Source organism: Clytia hemisphaerica, unplaced genomic scaffold, assembly GCF_902728285.1.
Source record: "Clytia hemisphaerica strain Z4C2 unplaced genomic scaffold, Clytia hemisphaerica genome assembly, whole genome shotgun sequence".
NCBI classification, from domain to species: Eukaryota; Metazoa; Cnidaria; class Hydrozoa; order Leptothecata; family Clytiidae; genus Clytia; species Clytia hemisphaerica.
Genome location: NW_027103421.1, coordinates 253,276 through 265,977, shown reverse-complemented (window position 1 = coordinate 265,977; position 12,702 = coordinate 253,276). Strand labels below are relative to the sequence as shown.

The 12,702-nt window shown below is 38.8% G+C and overlaps 1 protein-coding gene across 1 annotated transcript in view; it reads left to right on the top strand.

Moving 5' to 3' along the window:
* The window catches only part of LOC136797792 (otoferlin-like), a 141,836-nt gene that overhangs the window by 76,466 nt on the left and 52,668 nt on the right, over positions 1-12,702 (top strand). The window contains exons 22-23 of the mRNA XM_067054377.1: positions 10,506-10,606; positions 11,467-11,560. Coding sequence (XP_066910478.1) covers positions 10,506-10,606; positions 11,467-11,560 — 195 coding nt within the window. The remainder of the gene's footprint in view (positions 1-10,505; positions 10,607-11,466; positions 11,561-12,702) is intronic.

Below are 12,702 nucleotides of genomic sequence, written 5' to 3'. Positions count from 1 at the left end.
TGAGGATTTCTGTAGCCATTTCAGAGTTACATTCTCTGGGATAAGGTTATCAAGTTTAACTTGTACTATAGAAAAAGCAGTGATCTGCGTTGTTACTAAAAGAGGTAACGAGTGGTAACGAGTGGTAACAAGTGGTAACGATGTGGTAACGAGTGGTAACGATGTGGTAACGAGGTGGTAACGAGTGGTAACGATGTGGTAACGAGGTAACGAGTGGTAACCAGTTGAAAACGGTGGCCCTAAGTCTCCAAATTTGAATTTCTCGATTCTGGTGTTTTTGCAACAGATGCTGATGGCTCTTGAGGTTCTGCAGCAGGACCTGGCAGATCTGGTGAATGTGCAGTAGGAATTGGAGATATGGGGGAATGTTATAGTGGAGTTGATGATTCTGGTGAATATAATGCTGGTGTTGATGGATCTGATGAATCCAATCGTGGAGTTGGTGATTTTGGTGAATATGCATCAGGAGTTGATGCTTCTGCTTAATGTACAGCAGGAGTTAGTGGCTCTGGTGAATGTGCAGCAGGAGTTGGTGGTTCTGGTGAATGTGCAGCAGGAGTTGATGCTTCTGGTGAATGTGCAGCAGGAGTTGGTGGTTCTGGTGAATGTGCAGCAAGAGTTGGTGGTTCTGGTGAATGTGCAGCAGGAGTTGTTGATTCTGGTGAATGTGCAGCAGGATTTCGTGGTTCTGATGAATATGCATCAGGAGTTGGTGGTTTTGGTGAATGTGGAGCAGGAGTTGGTGGTTCTGGTGAATGTGCAGCAGAATTTGTTGATTCTGGTGAATGTGGAGCAGGAGTTGTTGATTCTGGCGAATGTGTAGCGGGAGTTGGTAATTCTGGTGAAAGCAATGGTGGAGTTGGTGGTTCTAGTGAATGTACAGCAGGAGTTGGTGATTCTGGTGAATGTGCAGCAGGAGTTGGTGGTTCTGGTGAACGCAATGGTGGAGTTGGTGGTTCTAGTGAATGTACAGCAGGAGTTGGTGATTCTGGTGAATGTACAGCAGGAGTTGGTGATTCTGGTGAATGTGCAGCAGGAGTTGGTGGTTCTGGTGAATGTGCAGCAGGAGTTGTTGATTCTGGTGAATGTGCAGCAGGATTTGGTGGTTCTGGTGAATATGCATCAGGAGTTGGTGGTTTTGGTGAATGTGCAGCAGGATTTGTTGATTCTGGTGAATGTGCAGCAGGAGTTGTTGATTCTGGCGAATGTGCAGCGGGAGTTGGTAATTCTGGTGAAAGCAATGGTGGAGTTGGTGGTTCTTGTGAACGCAATGGTGGAGTTGGTGGTTCTAGTGAATGTACAGCAGGAGTTGGTGATTCTGGTGAATGTGCAGCAGGAGTTGGTGATTCTGGTGAATGTGCAGTAGGAGTTGGCTGTTCTGGTGAATGGTCATCAGGAGTTGATTGTTCTGGTTAATGTGCTGCAGGATTTGACGGTTCTGGTGAATTTGATCTTGGCATTGATGGTTCTGGTGAATTTGATGGTGGCATTGAAGGTTGTGATGAATGGTTGTAGGAGTTGATAATTCTGCTGAATTTGCAGCAGAAGTTAATATTTTGATAAATTTTTATTGAGTTGTCATTCATGGATGTAATGAATATACAGTTATGGTGAATCTGAAATTTTTTGCTAGTTAATGAACGTGTTGTTATTACATCCATGAATAACATCTCAATAACAATTTATCAGTATATTAACTCCTGCTGCAAATTCACCAAAACTATCAACTCCTACAGCACATTCACCACAATCATCAATGCCTCTATCAAATTCACCAGAACCATCAACTTAACCATCACATTCACCAGAACCATCAAATCCTGCAGCACATTAACCAGAACCATCAATGCCACCATCAAATTCACCAGAACCATCAATGCCACCATCAAATTCACCAGATCCATTAACTCCACTATCATATTCACCAGAACCATCATTTCCTGATGGATCTTCACCAGAATTAACAACTCCTGCTACATATTCACCAAAACTATCAACTCCACCATTGCATTCACCAAAACCATCAACTCCACCAGTGCATGCACCAAAATCACATCCACCAGAAGCATCAAAGCCTGATGCAAATTCACCAAAACCATCAACTCCTGCTGCACATTCACCAGAATCAACAACTCCTGCTGCAAATTCACCAGAACCACCAACTCCTGCTGTACATTCACCAAAACCACCAACTCCTGATGCATATTCACCAAAACCACCAAATCCTCCTGCACATTCACCAGAACCACAAAATCCTGCTGCACATTCACCAGAATCAACAACTCCTGCTGCACATTCACCAGAATCACCAACTCCTGCTGTACATTCACCAGAATCACCAACTCCTGCTGTACATTCACTAGAACCACCAACTCCACCATTGCTTTCACCAGAATTACCAACTCCCGCTGCACATTCGCCAGAATCAACAACTCCTGCTGCACATTCACCAGAATCAGCAACTCCTGCTGCACATTCACCAGAACCACCAACTCCTGCTGCACATTCACCAAAACAACCAACTCCTGATGCATATTCACCAGAACCACCAAATCCTGCTGCACATTCACCAGAATCAACAACTCCTGCTGCACATTCACCAGAACCACAAAATCCTGCTGCACATTCACCAGAATCAACAACTCCTGCTGCACATTCACCAGAATCACCAACTCCTGCTGTACATTCACCAGAATCACCAACTCCTGCTGTACATTCACTAGAACCACCAACTCCTGATGCATATTCACCAGAACCACCAAATCCTGCTGCACATTCACCAGAATCAACAACTCCTGCTGCACATTCACCAGAACCACCAACTCCTGCTGCACATTCACCAGAACCACCAACTCCCGCTGCACATTCGCCAGAATCAACAACTCCTGCTGCACATTCACCAGAATCAGCAACTCCTGCTGCACATTCACCAGAACCACCAACTCCTGCTGCACATTCACCAAAACCACCAACTCCTGATGCATATTCACCAGAACCACCAAATCCTGCTGCACATTCACCAGAATCAACAACTCCTGCTGCACATTCACCAGAACCACCAACTCCTGCTGCACATTCACCAGAACCACCAACTCCTGCTGCACATTCACCAGAAGCATCAACTCCTGCTGCACATTCACCAGAACCACTAACTCCTGCTGTACATTAACCAGAAGCATCAACTCCTGATGCATATTCACCAAAATCACCAACTCCACGATTGGATTCATCAGATTCATCAACACCAGCATTATATTCACCAGAATCATCAGCTCCACGATAACATTCACCAGAACCACCAACTCCCGCTGCACATTCGCCAGAATCAACAACTCCTGCTGCACATTCACCAGAATCAGCAACTCCTGCTGCACATTCACCAGAATTACCAACTCCTACTACACATTCACCAGAAGCATCAACTCCTGCTGTACATTCACCAGAACCACTAACTCCTGCTGTACATAAACCAGAAGCATCAACTCCTGATGCGTATTCACCAAAATCACCAACTCCACGATTGGATTCATCAGATCCATCAACACCAGCATTATATTCACCAGAATCATCAGCTCCACCATAACATTCACCAGAACCACCAATTCCTGATGCACATTCACCAGAATCACCAACTCCTGATGCAGAACCTCCAGAACCATCAATCTTTGATTCACATTCACGAGAACCATCAATTCCACCATTTCATTCACCCAAACAACCAACTTTACCATCACATTCACCAGATCCATCAACTCCACCATAACATTCCCCCAAATCTCCAATTCCTACTGCACATTCACCAGATCTGCCAGGTCCTGCTGCAGAACCTCAAGAGCCATCAGCATCTGTTGCAAAAACACCAGAATCGAGAAATTCAAATTTGGAGACTTAGGGCCACCGTTTTCAACTGGTTACCACTCGTTACCTCGTTACCACATCGTTACCACTCGTTACCACCTCGTTACCACATCGTTACCACTCGTTACCACATCGTTACCACTCGTTACCACTTGTTACCACTCGTTACCTCTTTTAGTAACAACGGTGATCTGTTACCCAAACAGTTTAGCATAAACATATTGAACATTCCCTGCAAAAAGTATCCTGCATGCAGTCATGGAATCTGTGTTCAGCTGTGTCATATTGTCATAAATACTGCACTTGTACAATAGATTTACCAACGTACCAAGCCAACAAAATTTCAAAGATCCCAGTGTTAAACATGTCATGAATGTTTATAACCATACATAATCAAAAAATCTTTCAATCACAACAATCACATGAAAAAGTGAAAGTATAATCCATATAAAAGTTTGTTTGTTTTTTGAATATATCAACGTCCCAACTAGCCTAGAAATCTAAGCTAGTTTGATTCAGTCACTTGGATAAATCTGATGGTTAAGTTGTGACTGAATAACTAGCTTAGGGACAGTAAACTCGGTAGCTTATCAACTGACAACAACGACAATTCAAATTTCGCGGCGAGGGATAACGTAAACTCACATAATTTGCATAATTATTCGTCGTTGACTTAATTCCGTTTCATATCAAAAATATACACACAGAACATAATATCAAAACATTATTTAGAATTTTTTTATTTTGTCTTTTTTCTATCTTCTTATTGTAAAATTAGATAAACAAACTCTCCGTCTTACAGCTTATGCGCTCCTTTTGGAAAATATAAAATGAAATTCTATTGTAAAGTGTGCCGATGGACAGGAGTGATAATTTTGTGATTTGACATAAAAGTATTTTGTACGATTTTTACAAAGCTCATCATAAAAATAACCTTCAACAAAATAAATAAAAATTACTTTAAACTAGCAGGCTAAAATACCGTATACAAAACAATGTAATCAATCCCCCCCAAAAAAACATTTTCTTGAGTCTTGAATTCGTATAGCTGTCACTGAAAATAAGCACCGACAATTTTATGTTCTTCGAAAACGAAAGAAGTCTCAAATTCATAAAACAACAAGAAGCCACAACCAGTCAAAAACCAAGAACTGTCTATCATCTATCCATTACAGTATAATACAATATCATGTCATGCAATCCAATCAGAATACAGAACTACAGCATAGGATCTGTACAAGTACTCTCTCTTATTATATTACCACATACGATAGTCAATGTTCAATCACAAATCTTTACTTTATTATTTGCCATTCTGGAAACAAGCAACTTTTGCTGTCTTTACGACGAATAGCATTCTTTTTTCTTCATCAGTTCAATTCTTCCCAAAAACAAGAGAAGCACTATTAGGTCGGGATCAGGTCTTGAAAACTTTTTCTGATACAGTATTCCAAATATATCTCTCGGCTCTCTCATGGTAATAGTCTCACATCATAATATAATCGAAGAAAGATCTTGCATTCAATGAGTCCCATCCTCTTCTACTCGTTTTCTGATAAAATAATTATAAACTTCTATCGCTCACGAAAACTCCCGATTTTTTACCACGTGACCCACTCTGACCAATCAGAAGCTCACCGAATCCTGCGTTCATATTATGAACGCGCCCTTTCCCTAAGCCAGTATTCCAAGGCAAACTTAAAATCCGTAAATATAAAAAATCTTTAAAGCGCCGAAAAACGCTATATTGCCATAAGCCGTGTGTCCTAGCCTTGTGAATACGGGCTTAGTTAACTAGGCTACGTCCCAACCAGGCCAAAAACAATGTATGAATAAAGTATCTCAGATAGAGAATGCCAAGACAGTTTAAATCTGTGTTTATAAACATTTAAAAGCATTAAAAATCTTCTCTTCTCAGTTTAGCAAAGAAGTTGGAGAAGTCCTCGCCACGTTTTTCTGTTTGTGTTTATATATTTTTTCTCATCCATAACTCCGAGAATCTCAAATATTGCGATGAGAATAGAAGAAAAAATAAGCCGTGTCCATTCATTTTATCTTCCCTCTTTTTCGAGGGAACGTTGCCTGAGATTAGATTGAAGCAAAATCCCGTATTGCACCGTTTGGAACTAGTCTGTCTTTCCAATCCACTCTCCCGCGGCAATTTCTATTTTTTATAAGAACTCTTTATTATAAGCACTATTCCCGCGTTCCTGTGTCCACAAGGAAAGACAGACGCTTGCTAGTCTAGCTTTTAAGTAGAGTTTTAACATTAGACTTAAGATCTCAAGATCTAAAAGCTCAAAAAAATTCCAATAAGGTTGAGAATATAGCCTGGAAGCCACTTAACCCCTCCCAAATCGAAAAATCCAATGAAGCAAAGTGGAAGTACTGAAACTGCGATTCTCGCCCGACCTTTAGATTCTAAAAAACGTTCAAAATTGTCAATATATTTCGGCGCTGATTGTAGCAATTTAGCTAAAATTATGCAAAACTGATAATCGACCATAGGGTGTAGAGAATCAAGCTTAGCCTCGGCTGGTAATTTATTTATGAAAGCTGACCGCATGTTCAATAAGCGAAGAAGAAAAAGGTTTGGTCGGGAGGATCAATAATTCTATTTGTAATATTTTTATCACGTTGTCAGGCCTTTCATAAAAATTCCATTTGATTTTATATACTATAATACTATAATAATGTATGTATTGAATTTCCGCACCAATATTGACCCTGATTGGTTTATACTATTGAATTGCGATTTGATTCATTAATACAAAAATGTAAATCAAATCTATTCACAAACAGCGGTGCAAAGTTGAAATCATTTGATGTTGAAGAGTTAATAAAGTTATAAAATTATACAATAATACAAAATTAACAAAATTTCATGATTGACAAATCACTCACGGTTTTAAAGGTTTTTGAAGAGGCAGATGTCTGATTGGTTGATGCGTTAGCAGCTCAAATCAAGGGTTGGCGGTTCGAATCTGAGCGTTCCAAAACGTTCTTAACCTTTGGGCACAAAGGATCGTTCGCTTTTGAAGATTATCGGAGTCCGTAATCGCAGAACCTATAAGATCTTATTCTGATCCAGATCTTCTAAGAGTATTGATACAAACAAGACCTTAGTTGAATCTCAGTTCATTTTAGTTGACATTAACTCTCTCAGTTTCACTAAAGCTGTCACCACCAGTCGTTGAAACCAAAGAAGGAATGTCGATTTCAATGATATTGGTCACTTTACTGTTGTTATCCATTTTATGGGATTATCAACCAAATGGAATTGACTGCAAACTTTGGACGAAAATCGCTGTGAATCAAATACCAGTGGACCCGCCAATCCAAGTTTTAGAAGTTGAACGTTTTCCTGAAAAGCGCTGTTTTTCAGCATGTCATTACAACAAAAAATGTGTGTTACTTTTAATCGAGAAGTTCAATCAAAATGACTTCCAATGTCGTTTTTACGATAAAGCACATTTGGTGCTTAAGCCACATAAAGGCGAATCTACTTTGTTTACAACTAGACTACTTAAGGAATCGTGCAACGATTGGTCAGATTCTGGTTTTAACCAGACTGGCGTTTATCCCATCTATCTGCCTAATGGGATGTTAAAAAATGTCCGGTGCAATATGGATGTCTTAGGTGGTGGTTGGCTTGTTTTCCAGCGCCGTTTTAACGGTGTGGAAAATTTCCTTCGGAATTGGGATGAGTATAAAAACGGGTTCGGTTCTGTTTCCAGCGAACATTGGTTAGGTAATGAAATTCTACATTTATTGACTTCAAACGGACGTTACGAATTTTATTTACACGGAAGCCGATTTAATAACGAAACGCAACATACAAGATGGGATTACTTTGAAGTTGAGAGCGAAGAAAATCAATATAAACTCAAAAGCGGTGCAATTAAAATAAGTGGACATGACGCAATGGCGATACATTGGGGTTCTAAGTTTACCAGCCATGATCGAGACAATGATCTCAGGGAAGGTAGAAATTGTGCAGCAATGCGTTCTCGCGGTGCATTTTGGTATACGGGTAACACAGGAACAGCCGGCTCTGGCTGTGGTGAATTATATTTGAACGGAAAATATTTCTTTGAAGAATCAGGATCGACAAATAAAACCGGTATTATTTGGAGAAATTGGATAGATGACTACAAATCACTAAAAATGACAGAATTTATGATCCGAAAAATTGATTAAAATTCTCTGCTTAATTCGTCATATTTATAACGTAAATATTTGATACGGTAGCACCAAAGACCTTTATATATCCCTGGACCAAGCTATATCCGCCATCTTTGATCGGAGTTTTTTTTTAATTCGTACCCGTAAAGAAGCGCCGCTACATCATCAAAAGTTTTCGAAAGAAAGTAGATCTAGCGCTCTCGATGCATTTACACCGCTATTGACTAGTGCCGCCATTAGCATACCACTTTTCAGAAAACTCCGATCAAAGATTTTACTTGGCCGGGATTGAGAAATTTGGTCCAGGGTATATAAAAGTCAGTGGGTAGCACCCAAAATAGCCTAGTCTGCAACTAGTTTTATTGTTTTAATTCAGAATTTGTGGCAAACACCCAGTCTTGTTTGGGTGCTTATTATCATTGCTATCATAATCGAGGAATAATTTTTGGACCTACCCCGGTGGGGTGGAGGTCCTATAAATTAACCTGTGTTCGTTAGTTCGTTCGTTAGTACGTTAGTTACCAACTTTTCTCGAGATTGGCTCATTCAATTTTTCTGATTTTTTGCACAAAGGTGCATTACTATAAACCCTCGAATGTGACGGAGCCCGATTTTCGAAAAAAAAATTTTCCGGCCGGTAGAACCGGAAATGTCCCGAAAAAAGCGGTTTTTTGAGATTTTCTCGAGATTTTATCATTAGTTTTTTGCGATTTTTTGCACATAGATGCACATTAGTACTGCCGAAAAGGTGTCAAAAACCGTTTGCCGAAAAAAATTTTTTTCCGGTCTGTAGAACCGGAAATGTGCCGGAAATCGTCGTTTTTCACATTTCCGTCACATTTTTTCAATTTATTTAATTGTTTCTTTACAGAAAAATGTTCTTTTTGATGATGCCCAAAACTTAGCATCGTTTGATTTCCAAAAAAATCATCCTTTGAATCCGGAACTCCTTAAAAATCGCCGGAACAGCCGAAAGCCGGCGTAAAACGGTTTTCCTTTATTTTTTCAACTTATACTCGACAGATTTTCATGATTTTTCGCACAATGATGTAAAATGGCAATGCCCAAAATTATACATTACTTCCATTAAATTCTAATTATTCGTTTTATAAATAGGTAGGTCCATTAAAGTATTACTTGTTTTTCTCGTTTGTATTCTTTGTGGAGGCTTTCGTACTCTCCACATTTTATTTTTTGTGGGTGATTTATTTAGTATTTAATATATGCACTAACTTATAATCTTTGTTTAAACTTTCTAAAGATGCATGACAATTCGATATATACTTAAAGATAAATTGATGTCTACAGATGTCTGATTGGTTGATGCGTTAAATCAAGGGTTGGCGGTTGGAATCTGAACGTTCCAAAACGTTCCTGAACTTTGAACACAAAAGATCGTTCGCCAGCGTTCAGGAACGCCCCCCCCCCGAACGTTCTGCAATAATGGTGAAAATATATTGAAAGTTTAGCTTATTTCGTCGTTTTTCAAAATTTGGAGTTCGGGGGAGAAGTCACTTTTGGGCTAATTAATAAATTTTTTCGAGTATTTCGACTCGAGAGGGGTTTATAGTCTTCCAGGCTATATTTTGAGCCCTATTGGACCATTCTTGAACTTTTGGATCCTCAGATTAAAACTTAGAGTTAAAACTCTACCCTTATAACCTAGTTTAGAGCGCTTCCAAATCGTTTCTGGTTATAAGATTTCGTAGTAATCTCCCTTTTTTCTCAAATATTTACGACCATGATTGTGGGACGTGTATAACTTTTTAATACAGGTTAAGTGGGTTCTGAGAAATCTTGGAAAGTAGTTATGGTATTTCTCCTGTTATTATAAGAAGAAGATTTTTCGTTCGATTTCAAGCTAGTGAAAGTGAACTGTATAGATAAAAACCCTAGAATATGAACTCAACGAATCTAAGCACATTGAAAAAAGGTGTCGAAATCTAGGTGTCTGAGTACACATGTTGGTGTTTTAAATTCGTCAAAAGCTTTCGAGCATACCATAATCGACTAAAACAGGACATCTCTTGTAGCGCCCTCTTGATGGTGGCCCGGGTGTTTTCTAGCCAGTCTACTGGCCAGTCCTAGCGCCTCGAGGAGTGATTTTAAATTCAGTTCGGTTTGACCTGAAGAAAATCAAAAACAATGTAAAGGGAATTTCTGGACTGGGGTTGACTTCGGGACTGACTATAACACGTAAAGAAAAATTGCCTCTACATTAATACACGGGTTGCCAAATTATATCAATGCAGTCAAAACATGTGATTACTCGAAAAAGTTCACGTGATTTTATTCCCATGTTACTTGCTTTACAACTTAAAGCTGGTAACTTTATTAGTGGCAATAAATCCGAACCAATTAGAAATAAATGTCATGTGACAAGCATTCCGTGTAAAAGCGTGATTTGTCTTCAGATTTTCATTTTGCAACCAGTGTATTCATTAATAATCAATTGATTTCAGGAGGATGAGTTGGACGACGTGAGGACATTATTAAGCATCGATTCTCAAGATACATATCTTTATTTACAAGATGCACTCAAAGAATTCATATCATATTGCGAGTAAGTTTTACTTTAGAGAGCGATGACTCAGATGAGTGGCGATGAGTCAGAGCACTAGCGCCTTAAACCAGCTCGAATGCCCTCTCCTTCTAGCGAGCACCTCACCAAAAACCAGTATTTTCTATTCCGTTTTCTAAGTGAGTTCCACTTTGACGATTTTCGAAATTTTGTTGATACTGCAGGAGCTCCAAACGTTTAAAGTGACGTCAAAAAATCGAATGTTTAGAGCCCGAAAACCTGGGCTCAAAACATTCGAAAAAGTCGTTCAATCTATCTTGTATGTCTTAGTTTGGACGTTTTTAATTTTTAAGTTTTTTAGAATATTTATCTACAAGACACCGTTGGACGAAAAATACCAATTTCATAAAATAAAAAAATAATCAATTGACATACATTTTCTTCTAGCTTGTACCATCCCTACCACTGAAAATTAGTTCCGCGAAATGCAATTTTTACTAAAAATTCTTAAAAAACCCTAGGAATATGAAACAATTTCGGAAAAAAGTTGGTGTCCACCGCGAAAATTAATTCCACAAAATGCGAGATTTTCCTTTTAGGCTCGAACCTTTCTATATCACTTAAGTTCAACCAGCAATTTTGAATGGTTAATCTCGATTGGAGATTGTCACTGTGCGATTGGACCGCCTCTATGGGTGCTATCACATGGGCTGTGGTGCTCTAGTTCCCTACTGGCAGTATCCAGTCAAAAGTGAGAGTGGCGTAACGTACCCCATCCTCTGGAAGGGCCGATTCATTATTTTTCGGGTCATAAAATATAAAAACTGTTCTAGAGTTCGAATCTTTATTTTGTAGCGTTCACGTTCAATAATTATCTAATTCAATTTTTTTTTCCGTTTCAGTGTTATTTCAGGCAACTTATCAAAAATCACTGGAGCTAAAGCAGGTGTCACATTGTTGGACGAAAAACGAAGAAAATTATGCGAGAAAGAAACGGTAAAATACATTTTGAATATCTGTGTTGATATTGTCAACAAAAAGGTCCTTAAGCACACAGTATTGGGCTTTTCCAGAAATAGTCCGTGCCCTGTTGAGGATATCGGATATCCAGGGGGTTAACGATTTTTGTTCAAAAGTGAATGTCCATGGGGTTATAAATATCTACTAGGGAGCGGATATCCAGTGGGTAAAGTGTCTTTTCAAGTAAAAAAAACGCTATCCAGGGGTAAGTATCTTTATAAGAGAGGATGTCCAAGGGGTCTTTACTAATAAAGTAGGATATCCAGGGGGTTCGATACTTCGAAAAATAAATATCCTCAACAGTGGGAGTAAAAAATTTTTCTGGAAAAGCCCATTTTTATTGTCCGCACTAATAACTAGAGATAAATCGGAATTTGGGAATTATTAAGTTTAAATATTATCAAGCAAGCCTCATTGTTCCTATGTTTAAGTTTTTCTAATTAAAGAAGAAGACTGTAACGCTTTACCAAAAATTCCTGTAAATCATGACCCCTGGTGTGTGAAACAGATTGAGTGGGTCAAAAATTATGTCCTGACCGTGGTTGGGTGACGAAGAAAATTTTTCGTTTCTTCGTATTTTTTTACCCCCCTTAAGTGGTATTTAGAATGTATTCACGATAAACTATGAAAAGTAAGTAAGTAAAAAAGTAAGAAAGAAATACTTTGCAAATTATCATTTCGAGAGAATGTGGCCGCGGTCAAACGTTTAATTTGTTCACTCTTTTTTTCCAAGAACCAGTAAATCTTAGTTCAGGTTGGAATGTTCATAATTTGTTGAAATTTTTAGGCTTAAATGTTCTTACGATGTTCTTAACCCTTTCCGTGCCGATGTCGTATATATCCGACATGCAAATTTTCACTCTACTTGCCGATGTCGTATATATCCGACATGCAAATTTTCACTCTACTTGCCGAGGCCTTTAAAAAAGAGGCAGCTCTATTGCCGAGAAATCAGCTTTTAGGAAAATGGTTTTCTTATTTTGCCAATGTCGTATATATCCGACATAAAAAAATCCAAATAGTAATAGTGACAGTATATATTAAGTGCTCAAAAGATTTATTTCAGGTTTATTTTAGTCTATCATAAAATATAAAACAAATGTCAAATACAAATGTCA